Source organism: Haemorhous mexicanus, chromosome 1 (assembly GCF_027477595.1).
Source record: "Haemorhous mexicanus isolate bHaeMex1 chromosome 1, bHaeMex1.pri, whole genome shotgun sequence".
Lineage (NCBI taxonomy): Eukaryota > Metazoa > Chordata > Aves > Passeriformes > Fringillidae > Haemorhous > Haemorhous mexicanus.
In genome coordinates, this window is record NC_082341.1 from 61,319,306 (window position 1) to 61,343,181 (window position 23,876).

Below are 23,876 nucleotides of genomic sequence, written 5' to 3' on the forward strand. Positions count from 1 at the left end.
CCACTTCAAACTCATCCAAAGGGCTCTTTTGAATAGTCAGAATCATCCCTGGCAAAGGTATTTTTGAAGGTACCTATTTTTGAACATACCTACGCTCCAAGTTCAGAGTGTTGTGGTTTTTTGGTTTTGCTTTGTTTTCAAAAAAAGTTGATGAAAATAATTTTCCTAAACTGACATCAACAACCGTAACACATGTACAGAAACAAGATAGCAGTCTCATACAGGAAATATTTCTGCTTTCGTTTTTATTTTATGAATACATATACAACAGATGCATAATCTTCCATTATCCAGGCTTAAAAGTAACAGGCTGGGGTGGTTTTCTGTTCCCCAAAATAGCTTAAAGAGGAAAATAAAAATCAAAAAGAAGGAGCTGCAACATAGCCAAACCATACATTCGAAAACTTTGCTAAAACTACTGCTGAAAAGTGCCTCTGTGTGTATGTGTGCATTGTCCTGCACGGTTAAAGCCTCACCCAAGATATTTAGAATATGAATAAAAAATGCTTTGGCATAATCAGAGATTCCTCCATGCACAGTTTATTGACATTTCTGAAATAATGAGAGAATAAAATCTGAGGACTATATATCGTTTCCTCTTCTTGGGAGCAATGTCTTTAAATGCAGTGGGGAAATGAAGAGGAGTCTGTTGACAAGAGACTTTGCTTCCATTATAAGATGGTTATATTAGCAGGATGCAAGCAGCTTCATATAGAAGAGATGGAGAGATGTATGTATATAATTTAAAAATGCTATTTTATATGAGAAAAGAAGATTTTTCAAGATAACATAAAATGAACCACTCTAAGACTAGCTTCCAGCAAAACATTTTGCTTTATTAGTTCTATTTTCTAGCTACAAGTCAAGCTGACATCTGTCGAGCTTTTTAACTTTTCATATGGCAATCTATAAGAAACGTTTCATGCAATGTCTACAATGCTAAATACAGGGTAAATAATTGGGATTAAACAGGTGAGGAATAACAGACTGTTATAAGGACCAGTAACAGCATATTATGTACATAGAGCCATATTATATTCTCATGTCTTCACAGTAATGTGCAAATGTGACAAATATGGCTTTCATTTTTTTTTTCCTTAAGAAAGTAAGACATAATTATACAGAAGAATGTTTTAAAACACTTAGTTGGATTTCACCTTTTTGTGAAACCTGTTCAGTCTTCATTGCATCGGGGTTAAGGAGCCACCCCAGTTCGGGGGTGTAGTTCGGGTGTGTTTCCAGGAGGGGGCACAGATTCCTAAGGCACAATATTAATGTTAAACATTTTTAATTTAGTCATGCTATTTTATTTTAGTTTTGTTTTTATTTTTTAATTTTTTTTGGTTATGTGAAGTAATAGGTCGTTGCTAGTTATATAATAAGCGGTTGATTGTAAAAAATACAAAGCTGAAGGCTACACTACATGCCTACCTGTAAGTCCAGGAACGTTAGCTAATCTGAAAACACACTATACATGTGAAACCAAGGTGGGTTTTTGGTAACATCCTTTTCCATACACGTAGCAGAGAGTTATAAGGCTTCTGCGGAATAATAATATTATAACAACAAATATTTTACACTCTTCCATAATGGTATTTACAGTTACTATAACTCATATTCTGACATTTGGTAAATAACATGTATCTTATATGCATCCTTCTTGCCTATCTAAAGTGCTTGCTTAACTGCGTGAGGAAAGAAAATGCATACCTGCTTTAGGTGCAACAAACCCTCAAAAGAAGTAGCTGAAATATTTGCTGTGGATTTGAAATGCATTCTCAGAAATTGAAATTATTGCTAAATTCAGTGCCCTTACTAGGCAATCATCTATATTATTTGTCATATATAAATATATGCATATATACTAGTATGTATGTACATGCATACACATTCATCTATCGTGTAAAAGATAGATTTCAATTTTTTGTCCATCAACCTTTTTTATTTTGTGCTATTCAACTCACTTGTGCTATGACAGAAGCTGGATCAAAATCAGAATCTTACCATGCTACTACTACCAACCCTATGATTCATTAGCACGTAATGAAGGCAATATGCAAAAAGAAAGCTGAGATGATGATGAATCAGGAGGCTTTTGAAATGCACTGAGAATAAGGCAATAGGCTGTACATTACAGCAGAGGAAAAGCTGAGGAAATTCTGGAATTCATAAATGTGTCTTACTGGAGTTGGGATTGCTCTCCCTACTCTGCTGCAGAGTCCTATGCTTTTTTCCAGTATCATTCTCCAGAATTCAAGCTCTAGAGTTTCTGCACCTACCAACACTTTTAATGGTAGGAAATTCAAAGCTTATTAAAAATGCCCTGATGCCACAACCTGGTAAAATAAGGCACTTCCAGGGCTGTATTCCAGCGGTGCCATGCCAAAAGGATCAGCAATGGGAAGAAGCGCTCAGATTTTGCCGAGTTTCCTAGTTTTGTCCCATGAAATGCGCCGTCCTGGAGCATACTCCTTCTTCTCTCTTTTGAGATGATTTTCTTTAAAAAAAGCTGTTTCATCAGTTGAAGTTGAGGAGCTACTTCTCTGTAAGCAAGAGGTAAATCTTCAGTTCCTGACATTCATTAAGGTGGAAGATCAGAGTGGTACCAGGCAACGTCTTCAGTTCATTCGGTATCTCCCGACTCGAGGTGATGTGCCAGCCAAGTCAAAAGTGGGTATTTCATACCAGCCCACACTGAAAGCTATGAGTGGACATTGGTACTGGAAAGGTCATTCCTTATAATTTCATTTACTGCAAAGAAAGAAGACAAGAAAAGGAATCGATTAGCATCCTGCTGCTGCAGGCAGTTGTCCTCAGTCCACAAACCCCCCGAACTCGCACTCATTCCTTGAGAGCTCCAGTACAACTCTGGACAGTAAGTGTGACATCACCAGGTAACTTGTACAGGCTGATCACAGTGCAAACCCAGCAGGATTAACCAAGGTTATTAACATGCTAAATACTGTGTAAAACCAGGCATCACAAACCCAGCAGCATCCTGGATCCTTGATTGCATCAAACATACTTAACATTTCAAACTGGTTACAGATAAAACATTTCATTTGCTCTAGAACTGTCTCAGAAATGCAAAGCCAAGAGGACCACAGGAGATCCTGGAATAATCTACTCCTTCCACAAAAAGAGCTGCTTGGAAAGTATGTTATCCATGGTAGGTACTGGTGGCAGAAAGCTGCCAGTCACTGAACCTGGATATGTGCAGCTGCAATGCCTAGATAGAATACAAGTTCACATGCTGATTTTTTCCACTGTGGGTTGATATTAGGGGAAAAAAAAATAAAAAGAAGAGAGGAAACTGCTGCATGCTTGCCCATTCCCTGTAGCTGGTAACATGTTTAAATATATACCCTCCCATTGTGGTGACCAATGCATGTGGACATGCACTCTTTACTTCTAACCACACAAACAAATGAGAGGGACAAACAAGTTAAAAAAACTCTCCTGGCAAGAGTCAGAGGAGAGAATAAACAAGGTCTGCTATCTCAGCATCAGCCAGCCAGACTGCATCTCCACTGATAAAGAGTTGTTTTCTTTATTCACGAGTCTTCTTTCTTTCTTTTCCCCCTCCCCTGAAGATCATCAAGCAATACAGTTTCCCACACTCCAATTATGTCCATGTGATTTTTGGCAGATGGACAGGAAATGACTGAACCTGGCAAAGGTCATCGACACAACATCCCTTTTATTTTCACTCCACCTCCCTACAGCAACTGCCACCACCTGATTTACATGGAGATAGACAAAATGCCATCAACAGGACTATCACTGCTTCTGAGCTTCTCTAACATTGCCAGGACTGGGAAACACGTGCCCACGTCATGGAAGCACCATGGAAAAGCCTGCATTTTCCTTTCCTTGTGGGCTGCTCTTCACAGTAATCCAGATAACTTTATGTGTTTACTGGAAAAGATCAAGCCTGTGTAAAACCAGCTTCCTGAAGCAATTAGTTGGGTACGTTTGGTGTTGGTTTTTATGGCTTCTTTTTTTTTTTTTTTCCTGCAGACCCATTGCCCACTTAGTAATTGCAGCACATGAATCAGTCAGGATTTGTGTCACAGGTCGTGGCCACCAAAACCAATTCTACCAATGGATACACACGCCATACTTCAGAGAGGAAATATCAGTTGCATTTGTAACTGTCTATTTACAGCAGCAAGCTAAGAAGTATGGAAATGAGCTGTGAAAAGACAAAGCGGTTCTTCCCCTTGAGAGTGCCATGGAGTTCATCTTTAATATTACCAAAGAGCAGAAACAAATTCAAGTGGCAAGCCCTGCACTGAGGCAAAGACTGCTCTGCATCCAAACCCAGCCAGAAGTGCCGCCCCATTTACATGTGGCCAGACTCCAGAGAGCTTTAGGAACTCACTCTCTGCCTTGAATGCAAACAGCATTCAACTTCTGCGGAATTCTGCCATGATGCTTTTGTAAAGATCACTTCTGTGATACACTTCTCAAGGCATTCTCAGGTCTGCAGCAAAACCACCTTTGTGTTTTATGTGACAGTGAAAACAAATCCTCCTACCAGCCAGGCAGCATCACAGTTTTGCTAACTTTCCCTCAAATCTTCTGTTAAATAAAATTAAGACACTAGTCAGGGCTATCCTCACTCTTTGAGCAGTTACTTAGTGCTTAGAAACATTAAATAATGAATCTTCACAGTGCTTCTGTAAAATGTGAACATAAACTTCACTGGTATTTCACGGGGACAGGGAGGTGGAAATGTGAAGGGCCTCCCCATCTCAGTCAGGATTAGCACCAAGGCATCTCAAATCTCTGACTAATGCTGTAGCACTTGCTGAGTTACTCTTGCTTCTTTCAGTAAAACTTTCAAAAGCAACAGCCTCAGCCTGCCAGCTCATGCTTTCCCCTGTTAAAGTATGTAGCAAAGGTATTTTGGAAGCAACTTGATGACATGAGCCGAAGGTCCAACTCCAAAACCAGCTTAGCCACTCAAGAGGCTGCCCCTTCCAGTCACTCCAGGTCCCTTCAGCTGATCCTCTGTCACTTGGGCACTGCAGGACACGTCTTACTCCAGATATGACACAACTTTTCCTTTCAGCTGGGAGCCCACCTGCCTTGCCTCAGGCCATGAGACCATGGTGCTCCTTGAGTCACACTCTCTCCATCTCTCAGCAGCCAAATCAATTTGTCCCCAGCTGAAATCACTCGTATTTTGTTACTGACTCACAGCAGTTTATTGCTTGTTTTTATTTTATATTACTTTCTTAAGAGAGGTGCACTTCTGCTACCTGGATGAGTAAGTGTGGTGTCCTCATGCAACAACATCTGGCAGCTGTTCAACAACAGTCACTAGACTGCCACCACAGACTTGGGAGACAGCTGAACCTCAATCCAAATGCATCCAGTGCCACCAGACATCACAATCAAACAGGGCCAAAACCACCAAGAGGACACTCAACATCTCTCCCCTCCATAGCCGTCTGTGGACAGCATGGCTCAGATACAGCTAATTTTATTTCACTATTTCACTTGCTGTTTCACTTGCTGTTTGTAAAGACCCACTGCAGTGTCAAAAATGAAAAATATTCCCAACAATGCAGTGGAAAAAACCTGCAGAGAAGGACAAGGGTGCATGCAAAAGGCCCGGGGGGGGGGACTACGTGGCAGCACAGCTGACCTAGCAGCAGCAGACAGCTAGCAGAGATGAAAGGGGAAGTGTGACTCGACCGGGCTTTCCCTCACTGCCCACCCTGACACCTGAGGCTGCAAGGAAAACCCTCTGGTGGGTGGAAATGGTGAAAACCAGGAGGCAAGTGCATGTGAAGTGTGCTGGCTGATGCTTGCTGCGTTTGCTAGAAGGATGCTCCCTGCTACCCCTAACTGCATGGTCCAGCACTTCCATGAGGACTCTCCACATTTTTTCTGATTTCTGGAATATTTACTTCCTTTTAATACTCCAAAACACGTTAACATTTCTGTTGCGTGCTAGGAGATATTTTATTTTGCATCAAATGGAGTATCTTGGAACGTCATCAATATTCTTGTTGCAGGCTGACCCAAGACTGTCCTTCCCAACAGCAAATCAAACCTCTGTTACTGAAGTATGCTGAAGCATCCTGTGTGTCCATCCACACGAGTGTTACAACTACCACTACAGTCAGTTTTTTGGGAAAGAGCATAAGAACCTCCAGTGGGGGAGTCTCTAGTTCATCTTTGCTCTGCTGGAGAACTTTGTGAGCTGTCGCTGCAGGCCCCCAGCTGGGTAATAATTAGCACTGACTCCATGATTGCAGAAGCTGATCAATTGCTTTATTCTCTATCTCATCCTATACTATACTTATTAAGAAGCTCGTAACCCTTACAGACAGTCTGATACAGCTTTGACCTAATTGGTCAATCCATCCAAACACCATCCACCGGCCAATTAATAAATAATTTGTTCACCCTTTGGTAAACAAATCTCTGTAACACTTTTCTCATTATTTTCTCTGAGCTTTCTTACAGCTTTCCCCAGGAAAATCCTGGGAAAGTCTGTGCCTGCTGCTCTCTGTGGCCAAAGAGCTGCTGCCACAGGGAGCCAGAGGTCTGCACTCTTGCTTCTAATGGACTTTGATGAACTTTCTTCCATTAAGTTTTCTAGTAACCTTCTGAACCTGTTCTGGCCTTCACAGTTTCCTGTAGCAATGGGTTCCCCAGTGTACCTACGTGAGGGTGGAAAAAGTGGGGTTTTTTTCCTGTTTTAAATTTGTTTCTTGTAAATCTAATTCATGTTTCAAGTAAATGAGCTGACTGCTCCCTGTTCACTATCTCCTTTGCCATCTAATCCTTTGGTATCCTCAGAGCTCCACTTGGTCCTGTAGGACTACTGCAGAACTTCCCAGAGAGGCAAAATCTGATCATGCAGATAAAGTAATTGACACTTTTCTACTGGCTCTCACATTTGTGGCAATGTATTTATTATATAATTAAGGAGAATCAGCCGGTTGCAGTCTTGAATGCTCAAGTTCTGACTTACAAACCTGCTACTATCACAGAAGGATTGTGCATGCTCCACAGAACAGCAATATTCAGTGCAAGCAGTATTTTGGCCCAGGTTTGAGTTTCATTCCTAAAGCAAACGCAGGTCTTTGATTCCCCAGCTTTTTGGATACACATCCATTCATGTCTGCAGTACCATTCCAGAAGTAGCTGGGTTTTGAATAAGCACAACATTCTTCAAAGAAAGGTTCCAATGGCTTTACACTAATTTTTAAAAGAACGTAACCTGAGTACTAACAAAGACCTGTTTTATACCCAGGACAGATAAGATCCAAAAGATTACACAGCTTGTTGCAGGCCCTACATACAGCTTAGCAGCAGATCTGGGATAGCATGCGAGATGTTTAACCTTCAATGCCTAGAGCAGCACAGCACTTCCCTTAAAGCACCAGGTTGATCCCTATCAGACCAAACAGCTGAGTACTATGATTTACAGTGCCTTTGTCATCAGATTTTTTTCAGTTTTTCTGCTGGCTTTGGGGGGGAGGCCACTGTCGCTTTCATAGCTAACACCTACAGTTCCCCACAATGCCTTCTCTCAACTGATATTTTCCATTGTCATGTTCAGCTTTTCCACTGACAGAAAAGTCAAAAAATAATAATGCTGTGAAATGCAGGTAACACGTGACCTCTCTACCTGTCAAGGCTTCTGAAAGAGGAACCTTTCCTTTGCTAAACAGCAGATGCCACAGTAGCAGGATGTGGTGAGCTGTTACCCCACATTTTAGTTTAATAAGGAGTTTTTTTCCTCTTATATTTAATTTTGCTTTGAAATGCCCTTGCAATGGAAATTTCTGCTTTACTAATTAGCAAAATCAGTGTCTTACCGATGCACCAGTTTGGGTTCCTGCACGGAACAGGACAACCAGATATATCTGTACAAATGTGGGTTCCATATATAGATGTGAACTTCATAGGAAATGTAGTATTTTTAACATTTGGTGGCTGTACATGGATTCCATCAACTGGCAAGACTTAGAATTTCTGCAGATTTCGGCTTTCCTTGCAGACTACTATTGTGGATAACAATGTGGCCTTCTGTTTTAATAAAATACCTGTTCTTCTGAGACAAAGTTCTCCCTTCCAGCTCAGACACTGATCCTGCTCAGAGCTAAGAAGTTGCAAGGTCAGTGGTGCAGGGAGTTGGGAGAGGGCACATGCACAGGGTTTTCCCAACTGGGGAGCTTTTTGGGGATACAAATAAGAGAGTTTGGAAGACTTCATACTCCTAAAGGTGAATATCCCCCAAGAATCTGAAAAAATGGGAAGTGAGCTGAGAGCCATGGTCAAGCTCACAATTATGAAAATCAGAGTCTACAGTTTTGTGGGTGAATGGTATCAGTATGAAAACATATCCCATTCCTTTTCACACTGCAAGCAGTAACATTAAATCTCCAGTTTCTGGCTAGGTGAAGTTGCTGTCTTGTCACACATGTGGAAGTAAAAGACCAATGTTCCCATGACTTCAATCCATGTCAGCAGGAGCCCAGAAAGGCTTGCAGAAGGAGACTGAGTAAGGTTGTATTTACTGTTGTGGCCCTTTATGATGGACTCTTCCACAAGGGAGCTTTGTGGCTCCTCACTCTTTTAATACACACAGAGGTGTGGTAAGAGTTTAGGCAAAAGGACACTCAGAGGCTTTGCCCTGAGCTGACACCTTGTGATTCACATGCCCCTGTTGCCCTGTAAATAGCAATGGCATCAACTCAGCTCCTTCAGAATGGTTTTTGGCTTCCTCATCAATAGAAAGTGCCACATGGCAAGTCCCAAGACATCCAGGCATGGAGGGTCACATGAAGTTTCTATCCACAGCTGGCTAGCCAACCTTTGTTCATGACTTCATGTCCACCTGTGTCTGCCGGGGACCACTGCCTCTAACACGGAGCAGAACCGAAGACAAGAGGCTGAGTTGCCATAAACGCTCTCTTGATGAAAATGAGCAAACGCAGCCTGCTCTGACTGGTTCACATGGAGTGGAAAACACAAGTAATAGCAGCTGCACCTTTCAAGCTATGTGTGTGGAAAACCTGTGGTAAATCACACTCCGATTCTGCCATGTCCAGACAATAACGCTTCATCTTTCTGATGGGTGCAGCTGACCAAGCAGTACGATGCCATGACTGGAGACCTTATTTGGATGGTGTTTGACACTGCACAGCTCTGTTCACAGCCTCCAGAAGGTCTGTGGAAGATGTGAGCCACCTCCAGAAACAAGCAGCAGTCCTGAAAGCAAAACTGCCTTGGTTTGGCTCACTGTTTTTGCCTCCTGGCAGAACTGACTAGCTCAGGTCAAGCCTTACATGGGTACAATTACAGTGACACTCAGGTCAGGGATTTCTCCACACAGCTCATTACACAGCGTGGATGTACCACAAGTGCTCCGAATTTCTGTGGTCACTATTCAGCACAGGAAGAGAGCTGGGGACACACAGCTCTGGAGTGACTACGAGTTTGATGCTGACACCACGCTACCTGTAGTAATGCTTTGTATGACGTTCACTTTGCTGCCTATAATTATTGCCCTCAGATTTTTTCCACCAGCAGTGATGCCATATCTTGCTCCATTGGGCTTCTGTGCTCTTGTACGCCCTTCTTGTAGATGAAATGCCACATATTAGAATCATTGAAGAGGAATTCAAAGTTGCAAATTAATGCAGAGGAAGCCAAAATACAGGAGGAAAGTTTTTTTCCTTATCTCCATGTAGACATTTTATTTTAAGAGAAAAATGGCTAAATATAGATGCATATACAGCGACTAAAAAAATTAAGCTCTTAGTCTAAACCATCCCATGACTAAAATTCTACAGTTTTTATCAGGGTACCTACTTCCTCATTATTAGTAAGCATCACTTATTTTTGACATATGAAAGCTGCAAAAAACAACATAGAATTGTTACTCAAATCACAGAAAAAAAATTGGTTTTTCTTACATTAAGTCTTTTTTCAAAGCTAGTAAGCATTGTTCTGTGAGTGAGGTAAAACATCAGAAAACAGTGATATAAATTCCTGAGGTGTCAGACTGTAATCCAAAACTATAGATCACATGAAACCTTACTGAATTAAAAACCAAACAAAACAAGTCTTGTGAAGCAGTGGAAAATATAACTTCACACGTTCCACAAAGAAGTCAGATCTTGTATTACCTCAGGTGTCCTGGATGTGTTTAAACCTTAAACTTATTTTTATCTGTTTAATCATAATAAGCCACTACCACAGGGCATGCTATTTTTGGAGACAGAGAATAGGACAGTGGAGCAAGTGAGTGACAACAAGTGGCAGGTTTGAATAAAACATGATCCTCCCCTAAGAGCGTCAGCTTGGCACGATGGAAGGCATTGTTGTGCCTGACAGCCATTACCACCGAGCCATTTCCTACCTGCTCTTCCCTCTGCCTTGTTTAGTTTAACAGCTCCAAGTCTTGCAGGGCGGCTGCGCTGCGGAGGGCTAATGGGAAAGGGTCCTTGTAGTGTGATGACAGCACTGTGCAGCAGCAATTTAACTGGGGCTCTTGAATAGGTGCCCAGACTAAATGAGTCCCATCCTATCGCACCAAAATTTCTGGGTTTCAATTTTTTCATCCCTCCCATATGCAGCCCTGGGAACGCCCTGCATCTCTTGTTCTGCAAACACTTAGGGATGAATTCCCCGGCTGCTGGAAATTAGCTTAAGGATCAGCAGAGCTGCAGTGATTTCCAAAACACTGGAGTCTAAACTTCAGCTTGTTTTTACTCTTAGTCTGAGGATGGCTGCACTCAATCTGATCTGCCCTTTTTACCAAAGAATCAGAGACTCAAGAGGAATTTCAGGTAGCCCTCACTGAGGCCAGCCTTGCCTGGGCAGATGGGGATTTGGGCTCTGCAGAGGCTGCAGGATCTGCCCCAGTATGATGCAAGCTTCATCTGACACACACATACGCACACGTGTGAGGGTAAGGCTGGGCAATGAACAAATAAACCACATTTTAACCAAAATGATGTGTTTACGTTCCTAAGAGCATCTGTAAGGGAAACAAAACAGACATATTTTACGTTTTACACAAAATTTCCACGCGACAGATAAACTACACAAATGTTACCTAAGGCAGCCAAAACCTGAGGTCAGCGCTGCTGGAAGCCTTGCGGGTACCAGTCCAGAAGGAGTAAGGAAGACCACGCACCCCTTTGCCATAGACAACAGGAATTTGTCCCTGTCACGAGCAAATGTCATGCAAATTGATCTTGGTGAAGAGTTCTCCTTTTCAATCTAGTGCCCAACAGTGAAACAGTACTTTCATATCCTGGCATTCAGAACTCATGATTCGTGCCCTGAAGCATGACAACACTAGATTCAAAATCGAAACAAATTTTAAACAATTCTGCATTTGCCTGTTTATCTAGCCTCCAGACGTCTCTGGCATTGTTAAATCCTGAATGTCACCAAAATGAACCTTCTTTTTTTGTCTTTTTACTCTCATTTTCCTGATCCCATCTCCCAATGTTTGCTGTACCTCACAAGTAGCTGTCAACTGAAGCATAGATAACACTTGTGACATAAGGCTCTCAAAGTATCCTATGGTTAGAAAAGCAAGGTTAGAGCCCACTTGATGGCCCCAAGGGCTTGGCGGGTTCTAAGGTTCACCAGCTGTGAACGGGAGAGGGGGAGTGGGACTGGACCGTGTGACCGTGTCACATCTGAGCCCGATGCTGAAAGCTGCGACTTGGAGACTTCATGCCCTGCCAAAGGAGCATCCCATGTGCAGGCATCCAGCTTGTCTGTGGGCAGCTGACACCAACCCTTCAGACCTCACATGGCCATCAGGTCAGACCTTTCTACATAACACAAGAAAGGGCTTTTTCAGCATGCTGGAAAAGTGACAGGTTGGCTTTGGAGAAAAAAAAATTCTGGGGGTACAGGAGGAAAAAAGGGAGCAAGAAAAGGTCCGTAATGTCTACGGTTTACTGATTTCCGAGTTTAAAAAAAGTAAAATAAAACTAAATTTCTCTATCGATTATACAATTATTAATCTTTTTAGAAGCTTTTCTAACATTGCACATAATGAGCAATTCATCAAAGCATATTAGGTGCCACAGAAGTTGCATTCAATATAAAGGGGTCATTAAGTTTCTTGTAATTGCACATTACTGAAGCTTTCATTAGTTCTAAATCAAATCAATGGGATGTGCATGTATGCTCTTTAATTGACTTTATGTAATAATAGTGTGGCCCGTAGTGATCCTCTGGAATCCTCCAAAATGAGCCACCTTGCACTGCTGTTCATAAAAAAACAGCTTGTGTGCAGCTGGGCATATCAAGTAAAGCAAAGAAACAATAAATGGAGGCAAGAAAGAAACACCTTAGGTCACACAGCAGTATTTGCTGAGTGCCCTTTTCTTTCCATGGGTAGAGAATGGCCAAGAGACTTCACTCTTCTTCCACTCAACCAGCCTCAAAATCTGGTGGACTTGAGCAGGAGTAACATGGTCTCAAGAATGGAAGCATCCTGGAAGTTAAACCAGGATCTAAATGATCTTTTTCTGTGCAAGAAGTATTTGGTTGTCTTTTTTTAATTTTTTTTTTTAATGGACCCAGCTTGCCCTGTTATCATCACCATCACCTTTTTCCTTTATAGCCCTTTTCATCAGAGAAGTGCATGCCAAACAGAAAAGATCAGTGCCATAATTAACCTCACCCAACAAAGAGGGCACCTAGGCAGGGACAGCAGGAGGATGCTACCCTGCAGACCATACACAACAATGCCTATGGCACAGCGGGTGGCCACTGCGGGGACACATCTGTGCCTTGCCCGTGTGAAGGCTGAGCCTTGTTTGGTAACCCCTAATCCACAGGGGTTTTGCTCAGCCAGATAAAATGATGACCATGAAGTGACTCAGTGAGTGGCCACATGCTGCTGAGTGGAAGAGAAAGGCTGGGTGGGGCTAATACAATTTTTATGTGTTTGATAAGGGAAAAGAAATCCACCTATGAGCCTGCTGGGGACTAGGCTGGGAAAGGTCATGCTAGCTGGGGGAAATCCTTAGGCAATGGAACACAGCTGCTAATCTTCAGCAGTGGGCAAGAACCTGGGCTGGCTCTGACAATCTGAACTGGTGGCTGCAAAGAGATGGCAAAAAAATGGATGCAATAAAAAGTCATGCAATAAATTTGCTTTTGGCATAATGACCTGGTCACCACCAAAATGTGAGCTGTTAGTAATGCCACAAGATTTCATTCCAGCCACAGCAGCATCTGTTGCTGGAGAACACTGCAGCTCAACGAGGTGTGCATGTCCTCTTGGTCATGGCTGCTTGGACAAGAGCACTGGCAGTGCTCAATGACACTCATGCATTGGCTTTGTACCACCTTAACTAGGGACAGACCTTTTCATAATGAAACCCCCATCCAGTCTGGCTGGGAAGCTTTGATCCAAAGGCTGATTTAAGGATTCACACTGGAGACATACCAGTGCAGCTTGGGCCATGATGTGGAAACCCCCAGGGTGCTAGTGGATGCTGTCCCTGGTGTGGAGACGTGGCTGTGAAAACTGCACCCAGACTGTTCCTGGATTCCAGTACTCCTTGGATGCTAAAAGCACCTACAGCAAGTATCTCAGATTATAGCAGCTGGAAGAATACTCTTATTTGTACGTGGTCCCAGCGTGACAGAGCTGCAAACATGACAAAATGTCTTTTCCTCTTCTCTCCTCTCCCACATGCTGTGCCTAGCTGCAGAATGGCTCAAGCTCTGGCTGAACTGACAGAGCAATGTCAACAGTAAAATCACCACATGCAGTTGCAGGAATTCAGCAAGAATCACAGCTGGGCTCCCAGGGAAGACAAAACCTTCCCCCTTGCAGCTCAGTGCTTGACACAAGAACCCTGCTGATGCTCAGTGCCCCCACTAGAGAGGAAATTTATTCTGCCCCAAGAACAAAGCACTGTAAACCTGCAGCCAGCACTAAAGAACTAGGAAAAAGACACTTGAGAGCAGGTGTACAACATTCATCTCTCAAACACACTTAAGGACCTGAAATTTTATTCAAAATGGTTGCATTACACTTTCCAAACAGCCACTTGCAATGTGCAGCAGGCTTCTTTTCTGCCTCCTTCTGAGTAGCTGGACTTCAAAACCCTTGCTTCTCAATAGCTGAGAAATGACAGGGTGCTTCCATGGCTCAGGCTGCGATCTCACAGCACATCCAAACTCCAGCAGGAGTTGGCCTGCACTTTTGAGAGGTGCTCCAGGCAACAAAATGAGTGGAAGAACTTTCACAGTAATTCAAGAGGAGCTTTAAAAATTTAATAATGCTTCAATGAAGAAAACTGGCTGCTTTCATGAGATTCAGTCAGGTCAAATCAGCTAATTCAGAGCAGGAGGTAAACGCATGGAAGCTAACACAGCAGCTTTGGAAAATCCACACGACTACACATCGCTTGAAGGGGCAGGCAGGTCCCTGCTCCCTGGGGAGCTGGGCCAGGACAGGCAGACCACAGGACCTAGCTGGGGGCATGCAGATGTGCAATATCTCTCTTCAGAAGCATCCTTTCAACAAGAGCAACCCAGCAAGAGTCAGCTCTTGCTGAAGACCCTGTGAACCAAGCGCTTTTTAGTCTGGAGATTGGGGAACATCAAGGACATTCCACCGGTGAGATAAAAGAAAAAAGTGCAACAAAGGTTTTGATGAAAGGCTGTACAAATTGATTGTTGTTTGCTCCACACAACAGCACTTCTGGTGCACCACACCTTTTGTCAAACATAGTTCCATGAAACAAATTATTATCTCCAGTAGCTTCCGTCTACACACATTTCTGAAATACTTTCATTCCGAACTGTTTTGAGAGGAAACATTAAAAAGAATGGAAACCTGGCAATTAATCAGATGGAAACCTTTGTTTCCATTTTACAGAATAGGAAAAAAATGAAGAGAGAATTATAAAAAGAATATCCAACATTAACTGCTAAGTAGGAAAATGAAAGATAAGCAGAGGCCAGAGACTCGGACCACTGGTGTGCTGCATGCATTTACCTGCGCTCGGATGTGGTTCTAAAGGGTGGGTCAGATCTGTGTTTGCCATTCTCATCCAAACCCACATAAACACCTAGTTTGAAACTGGGTTTTGACAGATGAAAATTCTATTTCCTTAAAAACTCACAAAATAAAAACCTTGAATTTTTTTTTTTCAAAGAATGGACGAAAGGCTCTCCTGGTCAAGACACAGAGCAAATATTTACAGGTGCTGGGGAGACACCATTTCCTCCCTTTAGGCTTCAACCTGGTGTCTGCCACATGATTTTATCCATTCAATGATTTTTTTTTTCCAGACATCTGCCAAGAGGAAATAACTTAGCTGTATTGGGAGTCTGGGAATCCTAGAAAACAATCTTAAATCCATAAAATAATTGAAGTGCAGTTTTACTGAGCTGTTCAGTTCGATTCTGATTTTTACTACAATGTCAACAAGAGTTTAATTTGTTTTAAAGTTTAGGTTCTTAAATCTGAGTGATATACGGTAGTTTACAGCTTGCTGGCAACAGCTACTGTGGAAAAAAAAAAAAGGAAAGTGCATATAAAGGCGGTTCTAACTTTGACATTGTGAAAGCAGGGAGCAGTGCCAAGAGCAGCAAACAGCATGGCTTTCCCAATCCTGGCTGGCTTTAGGGACTGCTTGCTATTGACATCAGTCGCTATGGGATACATTTCCCTGCTCTAACAAATCTCATCTGGAGCCTGTAATTAAAAAAGAAATGTCTCAAAGTGTAATTTCTTTCCCTAAAACATTCACAGATGTTAAGTAGATTGCTAATAGTGTGAGATGTCTGTGGGTGGACATCTCCCTCCTTATCTGCTGTGTCAAAGGGGACAATTTTATTTATTAAAACCAGTTCTAAAGGTAGTAATTTTTCTGCATGCATTTTGTGTGTGGGGGTGGTGGCGTCTTCTTCCCTAAACTACTTGCCGTATGAATGATTTGGAGGTGTTTTTCTTTATAGTTTTTTTCTTTTCTTTCCTCTCAGAAGTCATCTCTGAAGTCAGCCTGATTTAAAAGGTACTCAGAGTGACTAAAAATGTCTTTGCTGAGCAGATTGAGAAGTATCCTGTCTGAGCTGTAAAATTATAACAAAAATAAAAGTGATTGTAATAATAATAACAATCATAATGCTAATACTAATAGTAGTGATGTAAGTTTCCTGCTCCAGTGACTTTCCACCAGTGTCTTTGGCTGATGCCCCTTGGTAAGTGCTGCTAAAAGCATTTGCAGGAGCCGCCGGAGGGCCAGGGAAGCTGATCTGCTTCAGACACACACCGGACACGCAACAGGGAGAACATGAAAAAGGGATGAGAAACACATGTCCCTGGGGAAGCAAGAAGGAGAGGGTGGCAGCCCCAGCTCTGCCACAGAATGCTGCTCCCAGCCAAGCATTTCCCATCCCACATGGCCATGTAGAGCATCCCCCCGGTACCCGGCAGGAGGTGATGGCTGAAACTCTCCTTCCTAACACGCGCAGCCCAGACGCAGTTGTCTGCTTGGACCTTTCTCTCCGCCAGCTTCCCCCCCCCCTCTTGCTTTTCATTTTCTTTTTTCAACCAGCTTTGATTGGAGCCAGAGCCTGGGGTAAATCAGAGGAATTTCTAGATTTTTCTGAGTGCTGTGAGCTCTTGCTGTTTTCCGATACCTACTTCCTGCCCTATCTAAAATAACAGCAGCTGCAGGGGCCTGATAGAGAAGAGCTCCAGGAGAGAAATTCTCACAAATGGGGTGGGAACGAAAAAAAAAAAGAAGAAAAAAAAAGACTTATTAGGGAGACGATAACACAGAGAGCCAGAATCAGATTAATTGTTGGAGCTGATAGCACCATAGGCTGTGGATGCTGTTGTCAGAGGCAAGCAAATCCTGTAAAATGGCCATGGGAATGATAAGTCTCCATGTTTGCTGGGATAACAGAGGTAGCTGTACAGCACTTGTCCTATTGTATGGAGTATCATGCCTCGATTAGCTAATGTCTCTGAGGGCCAGATAAGTCAGGATGAATGTCCTGCCTTAGAAGCTTTCATGCTTTCTGTTTGGCGTGGCTATCTATGGAGAGCTGCAACAGAAATCTTTGTACACATACAGAAGGTCCCCTCTTTAGAGAAAACATCAGAGAAAATGGAAAATTGTTGAAATTACATTGTTTTCCATGGAGAATGCATGGTGCAGTGTTGTCATTGTCTCATTACAGACAACATGAATGAGTACAGCCACTCAAAAGATTTCCAAAAAGGGACCTTATATATTTGTATGAGAATTACTCCAGTAGAAGAATGTCTCTGTCCTACTGTCATAAAGGGTGACAGAAACAGACATGGCTCATTCATATGAAATATACTTATGCACCATTCAGCGTGCAAGAACACGCTGAGATCTCCTTGAGATCCCTTGCAACCAACACAAACATTGCTTTAAGTATCAGCACACCCAAAGAACCAAAGTGAGCGTGCTTGAAGCACTGCCAGTCAGTGAAATACAGGCAGCATTTCAGGTTATTGTATGTGTCATTAAATTTAACATATTAATGTAATTCTACAGTTACTCTGGGAGCTATAACTTGTGTCTGCATCATGTTTTGGGTCCTGAAATTTTCACCCAGTATTAGAGATTTTCATGCATTATTTATTTTCAACACAGGAGTTTTTAAAAGATTATTAAGTGAAGGTTATCATGATTGTGAATTGGAGCCTGATCCAAAGAGCACAGGAGACAACTGAAGAATTCCTACTTGCTTCAATGAGATTTGCATCAAGTTCTTATTAAACACAGACAGACATCTGCAAAGGTAGTCTACAAATATGCAATGTACTGATGTGATGGCTTGGCAGGAAAAAAAATACCAGTCACTGTATTGTAAACACTCTATTTTCTTTATTCCCAAAAGATCATTTGAAATGTTTTAATGCTGATATGCAAAAGAGGCAGGTAGATGTGTTGTCTTATTTTGCCTGAATTTTGAAGCATTCAAGACTTCCCTGAGGTCAGCAGACTTCTCATTTCCACCACTCAAACAGGATAAGCACATTTCTGTGTTTACTTCAGTGTGTTGGTTTTAGTACATATCGCATGCCTGATCCTAGAGCCCTACCCACTTTCTAGGGAATAGTGGAAAACCATGCTAAAAACCAAACTAAAACAGGGTTTTAGTAGCAGCATGTAGTTTTTCTTTTCTAGATTTTAAACCATTTCTCTAGAACTAAAAATCTTTGCTTCACTTGAGTACACAGCACAGCTGCCAATTTTTAGTTGTTAAAACAAGATCATGTTAAGGTACTTGGTTCTTCCCATCCTCAAAAGAGGGTCCTTAAGATATGAACAATATCTGGTTCATATTCAGGTAATTAAACAAACTGGCCAAGTTTAGACAGACTAGACAATATTCTGGCAAAAAATCATGAAACTGAAACTAGCTAAACCATTTTTTTTAAAGTTACTCTTGACAATACAAAGAGAGTGAATTTGTATTCCTGTAGAAGTAGAAGTAGTTAGAAAATATGAGGCATTGCCTAATCCTGTTTTAAGCACTGTTATGGCTGTGCTGCATTATGTATGCTTACAGAGCAGTACATTTATAGTAAACTGGGTAAGGAATTTGGGAGTAGGATTAGCAAGCTTTCCTTTCACACTAGACTAGATCAGATCACAGTAGGACATCAATCTGCAAAAATTCCTAAATTTTGTTCAAGAAAAGCGAGGATAGTGAAGGTCAGAGACAGTCTAAAGAGCAGCATGGCAATTATTTACTGACATGAGACTGGAAAGAACATCACATGGAGCACAACTTGGACTTTAGACACGTAGGAAAGAATGGTTCATTTTATGCCACTAATCATAGCCAAGGATTAAGATATTTTGGAAAAGCCCTATTATTTCTCATTCTGCAAACCCGGATTTCATTACTGGTAAATCATGAAGTATATGAAGTCCATTCATACAAATTAATTTCCTTTCCTGATTTCCACTGGCATGTGAGACACAGATACATAACAGAAATAAAAGTTTGCAAAGGAAAAGAGAAAGATACACAGAAATGTCTGTTAGTACTTAAAATCAAGGTAATCTCAAGTAAGCATGAAGCTAGATGAATTGTCCCTGCAGCTAGTACATTCATTCTTAAGTAAACTGGTTTTGGGTCTGAACAGGTAGAAATCAGTGCAGCTGCACTCCAATTAGATGGATCTATGCTGAGTTACTCCAGTTGCCTCTATCAAAAATACCCAATGGTAAGTTCTCCCATTCATAAGATTTTAATTTTGCAGCAATGTAAAATCTAGATGTCTTTTCCATATTATGAGAAATATTCCCACCTACGCATCTCAGTGAAGAATTCTTACAATCATTTTAGTGTCACAAGATGTGGGGTTTTCCCCCTTCTGTGCTGCTTCCCCCCAATGAAAGTTTTTCATATGAGATGTAAATCTGTCTTCACACAACTTTCTGAACACAGATATTTTTCCAAAAATAGGCACAGGGAGGTGGTGGCCACATCCCTCAGGGGATCATGCACGACAGAAAGCATGATACAGCCTCATCTGGTGTCACATCTGCCAGCTCCTCCCTGAAGCAGGCTCTTAACTGACAGCAGAGAAATTATGTTGGTTGCTGCAGAAATTTAGATTTTACTATCAGAGAAACCATAAAAATAGCCCTGAAACATCAGGTATGCATCTGGCTGACCTCTGGCTGGCTGACCAGAAATTTTTAGGGTCACAGCTCATACCATGAGATGCAGACAGCCCTGTATCTTACCCCCTTCCTCACTAAAATAAATGACAGTAGGTTTGCTGCAAATTTCAAAAGCAGATTTTTTCCCCCAAATATTCACCTAACAAACAAAGAAAATCCATTTGTAGATTTCTTGGCAGGAAATCTGGCATCTCTATCGAAGTCTGCTCACTTTTCAAACACTCCTCTGTGCTGAGTGCTTGAATCCAAAATACTCCTTATACTAATAAAGCCTACCCTACAGCTAAGCTAATGGTACTGCTATGCAAGGGCAGGCCTTGGTTCCAGCAAAGTAGTTCATGGCAGCAGAAGCTGCTCTGGTTTAAGATTGTGATGTTCCCCATCCCACAAAATTCAGTGGAAAGGAAGGGATTAGAGAAGAGTTTTCTCTTTTACTTTAGCAGATGATTTTTTTTTTCCAGAAGTATCCAAGTGATTTTGGTCTGGAAATACTTAAAAATTTGTGATGAGACACCATTCAGTCCAGGTGCTTTTCCTAAGATAATATTAAATATAGCTTTGGAAATTTCAGCAGATGTTCTGATTTTTTCTAGTTCAAAATTTCTTTTGCTACTACTCTGCCTTTATGTAAATAGCTGACTCTAATTGATTCTTTAATAAAGTGATTCATAATCTGTTGTGAATCTTCTGTTAATTTACTTGAGAGTCTGTTATTATTTTCCCTGATTTAACACATCCTGTTTTAGAACACCCATCAAAGTTGATGGAAAAAAATTTCGTGGCACTTGGATGACATCCTAAATGTAACTTGAATGCCATCTTTCGAAAGTTGCAAAGTAAGGGGATTTCCTGTTCTATTCTTCAGCTGTACATCCTGAAAGTGAGCTTTTACAAATCCTCAACTGCCTTGTCAAGGTCTGATCACTTCTATTCCTTCTAGCACTATTTTTTCTGGGTAGTTTCCAACTGAGGAAAAATAAATGGATCATATATTCTTATTTTTCTCATTTTTACTGAATGCTCTGTTACACTCTAAGTCTTAAAACTGATATGAAAATTTCTCACTAAGTTCAGGTGATGGGACTATATTTATTCAAAGACTACTTCCCACCCCCTTTGTTTTTACCATATTTCTGAGGGTTTTTTGGTCTCCCTATGGGAGCTTTCTCTGGCAGCTCTGAAGCCCTTTCTTTGCTCCTTAAAAATCCTGTCTATAGAACATGGAAATAAGCCATGGGGTTCTTTGAAGGTTCTGCCCTGGAGGAGCTGCCCACCAAACCTTTCCACCTGCAGCCAGTGCAGCCATCTCAATGCAGACCAACACAGACAGAAAGACTCCTCTACCCTCTCTCCTTGGATCTATGTAAGTTTAAGGAGCACAATGCTCATTTCATCATCTTCTCTCATTTTTCTCTATACTTAAATTACTTTGGGGCAAAGTGAGCTATTCTTTAGACACACTTTTCCATGGCAGTCAAATCCTGGGCTCTTACTACTCATTTGTACCATTTCGCTTTTAGACAAACTCCTCTCTCTCACACCCACACTCATCCTTTCTCCTCTTCTTCCAGAATTCATCTATGCTTTTTTTTTTTTTTTTTAATGGGGATGTTATATTTAACCTTCCTCTCATTTCTCTTTTTCTCAGGCCTTCTTTCACTCTAATTACGCCATCAGGTAGTTTCATACTCGAAGTCTGAAACTTTAAAATGCTTGCTGACGGTGCTACAGCTTCATGAGACAGCTGCTATTTTATTTTCCTCTTAAGTTTCCCAAATGGAGTAAATGTATTTACACATGCACTTGCCTGTACTTGTCACAAAGGGCCCCATTCCCCCATCCCTTCCAGTGTGCTGAATCCTTTGCAGCCCCAGCTTTGACTGGGGGTCTTGGAGTCTTGCAACACAGATCTGCCTCTGCCAGCAAGCTCACACCAATTAAGCTGAGGGCTGCAGCTATCTCTGGAATTGCTAGTTAGCTACTAAAATAGCACCAAGGAGCTGCTTTCACATTAGCATGTCCTTCTGGCAAACCTTTCCTTGACTTCAGCATTGCTGCTTCCTCTTTAAGACTTTGGTTTACCATTGAAATGGCATGAAATATCTGGCATATCAGATTGCAAAAAGGTAAGTCTGAACCCCCTAACCCCAAAGCCACGGTCACCTTTATCTCTACAACTCTGGCTATGTGCTGAATAGGGCAGAAATCAGCAGTTTGTCCGGTAACAATGGAGATTTGCAGGTTCCTACCAAGTGGTGACACCTCATCCAACTATAGTCTGTGGTTTAAATAGATGGTAGTGTGCTTTTCTGGCCTGTAAAGGTCTAGCACAGATTTCCAGAAACAGTGGGAGAATTCCTGGAAAGTTTTCTGAAGCATTGCCCATTTCTGAAGCATTTTTCTGAACCCATTGCCCCTGGGTTTGTCTGCTGATACAAAAAGCAGAGTCTTCTCTCTGTGGCTGATGGCACTTTCTGCCCTAAAATCAGCTTTGCTTCTTTTTCTTTTGTAATGAGGTCTTTCCTCATCCTAACATACTCTCTGTGGGGAAGAAAAAAACAAGAAGAAAATGAACAGCCATCTCCATTTCTGGTGGCTCTTCCAGAGAGATCTTGCACAGAGTCTGGCTGAGGTACAACTTGGCAAAACTTGGACTCATTACAAGACTCTGCAAAACCGGAATTTGCGTGGTATCAATTCTAGCAGCTTCAGGAAGCTCTAGCCTTTGGCTGCTGGGACCCACAGTGTGTCGTGCAGTGGAGAACAGCTAATGAGTCAGGGAAGTTTCTCAGGACAAAGAAAACAAAGAGTGCAATTGAAAAAAAAACCACCAGAAACAGCTTCTCTTTTTATATGGCAAGTTCATACAAAGTCATGTGAGATTGTGAAGAACATTTGAACTTTCCAGTACTACTGACCCAAAGACATTGCCATAAGAAGAAGATGCCTGGAGAAGTTGTTAATGCCTTGGGCAGATGGTCAGAGGTGAAAGTCCTGAAGCCAATAGCTGAGTACAAGTGCAGCCTGGAGCTTGGTGGAACACAGTGATCACAGAGGAAAAAACATGTCAACTAACAGCAAAGAGATTGCCAGTCACTCCAGCTTTCCAAAAGAATAACTGGATAGCAAACACTCAGATGCCAGCACTAGTGACAATCACAGCTCAGAGGTGAGCAGCAGTATGGAGCTGGAATGGCTCAGGAACTGACTGCACAACGGAACCTCCAAGGGATGGGCTTCTCCACCTGACCTCATGTTTCTAAAAGGTTTTACTCAACAGGCACCTGCAGGATTTTCAGAAGTCAGTCATGAGAACAAGAGATCGCTCTCACTCACCACAACTACAAAGATGTAAAAGAATTAGGACACAAGGTCTTATAGATAATTTCAGACACTTTATCTGTGTATGGATTTGCATATGCAGGATAGAAATAAAGGTCAAAATAAATATTCTTCACTTAGTTATTTTTGGAGGCTTCTCTTGTGACCCAAAATAGCATTTTTTCTACTTCTTAAGTAATCTGTAGAAGACTTTGCTTATGAGGTGGCACTGAAACACATATTTTCCCTGAAGCACTAGAAAAGGAAGTGACTCCTGCTCCCAAGATATCAAAATGGATTCATCAATCTACAGCAATACCTATTCTGCAACCCCAAAGGTATCACAAGAGTTATGAAATGAAACAGATCTTCAGCCCTAGCTCCAACAGAAATCTAACATCAAAAGTAATCTGGACAGTACAGCCGTGAAGAATAAAATCTTGTCTTCTGCATTCTCTGCAGCACTATGGCTGCAGAAGAGTCAAAATTAAGTAGAGAAATCATGTTTTAGTTGTGCAAAGAAAGGCAAGTGAGGAACATTCATGTGTTTACATTCATGTGTTTACATGATAATGAGCTATAACTACATAAGGATCAAAGAATTAACTCACTAATTATGGATTTGGATAACCTGTAGCATTGCTTTTTCAGGACCGTTCCAGTGCCCATACTGACATTGTTCAGGAACAATACAGTTTGAGAGTTTTGACACACTTGCAGCACCGTCTCATTCAGCTTTCTGCTATTTGTCTTGCAGTAGGTTTCATGGTGGGCAAAATGTAGAAGACCTAAAAGTGAAGCCTGTAAACGAGATAGAGGGTTGGTCCAGCTCCCTGGTTTGCTGCC

The 23,876-nt window shown here is 41.8% G+C and overlaps 1 protein-coding gene across 4 annotated transcripts in view; it reads right to left on the minus strand.

Moving 5' to 3' along the window:
- Positions 1-228: 228 nt before the first annotated feature.
- The window catches only part of NFATC1 (nuclear factor of activated T cells 1), a 109,827-nt gene continuing 86,179 nt past the window's right edge, over positions 229-23,876 (minus strand). For all 4 annotated transcript variants that reach the window (XM_059851241.1, XM_059851227.1, XM_059851209.1 and 1 more), the window contains one exon: positions 229-2,751. In XM_059851241.1, the coding sequence (XP_059707224.1) occupies positions 2,749-2,751 (3 nt within the window). In that variant the 3' untranslated portion in view covers positions 229-2,748. The remainder of the gene's footprint in view (positions 2,752-23,876) is intronic.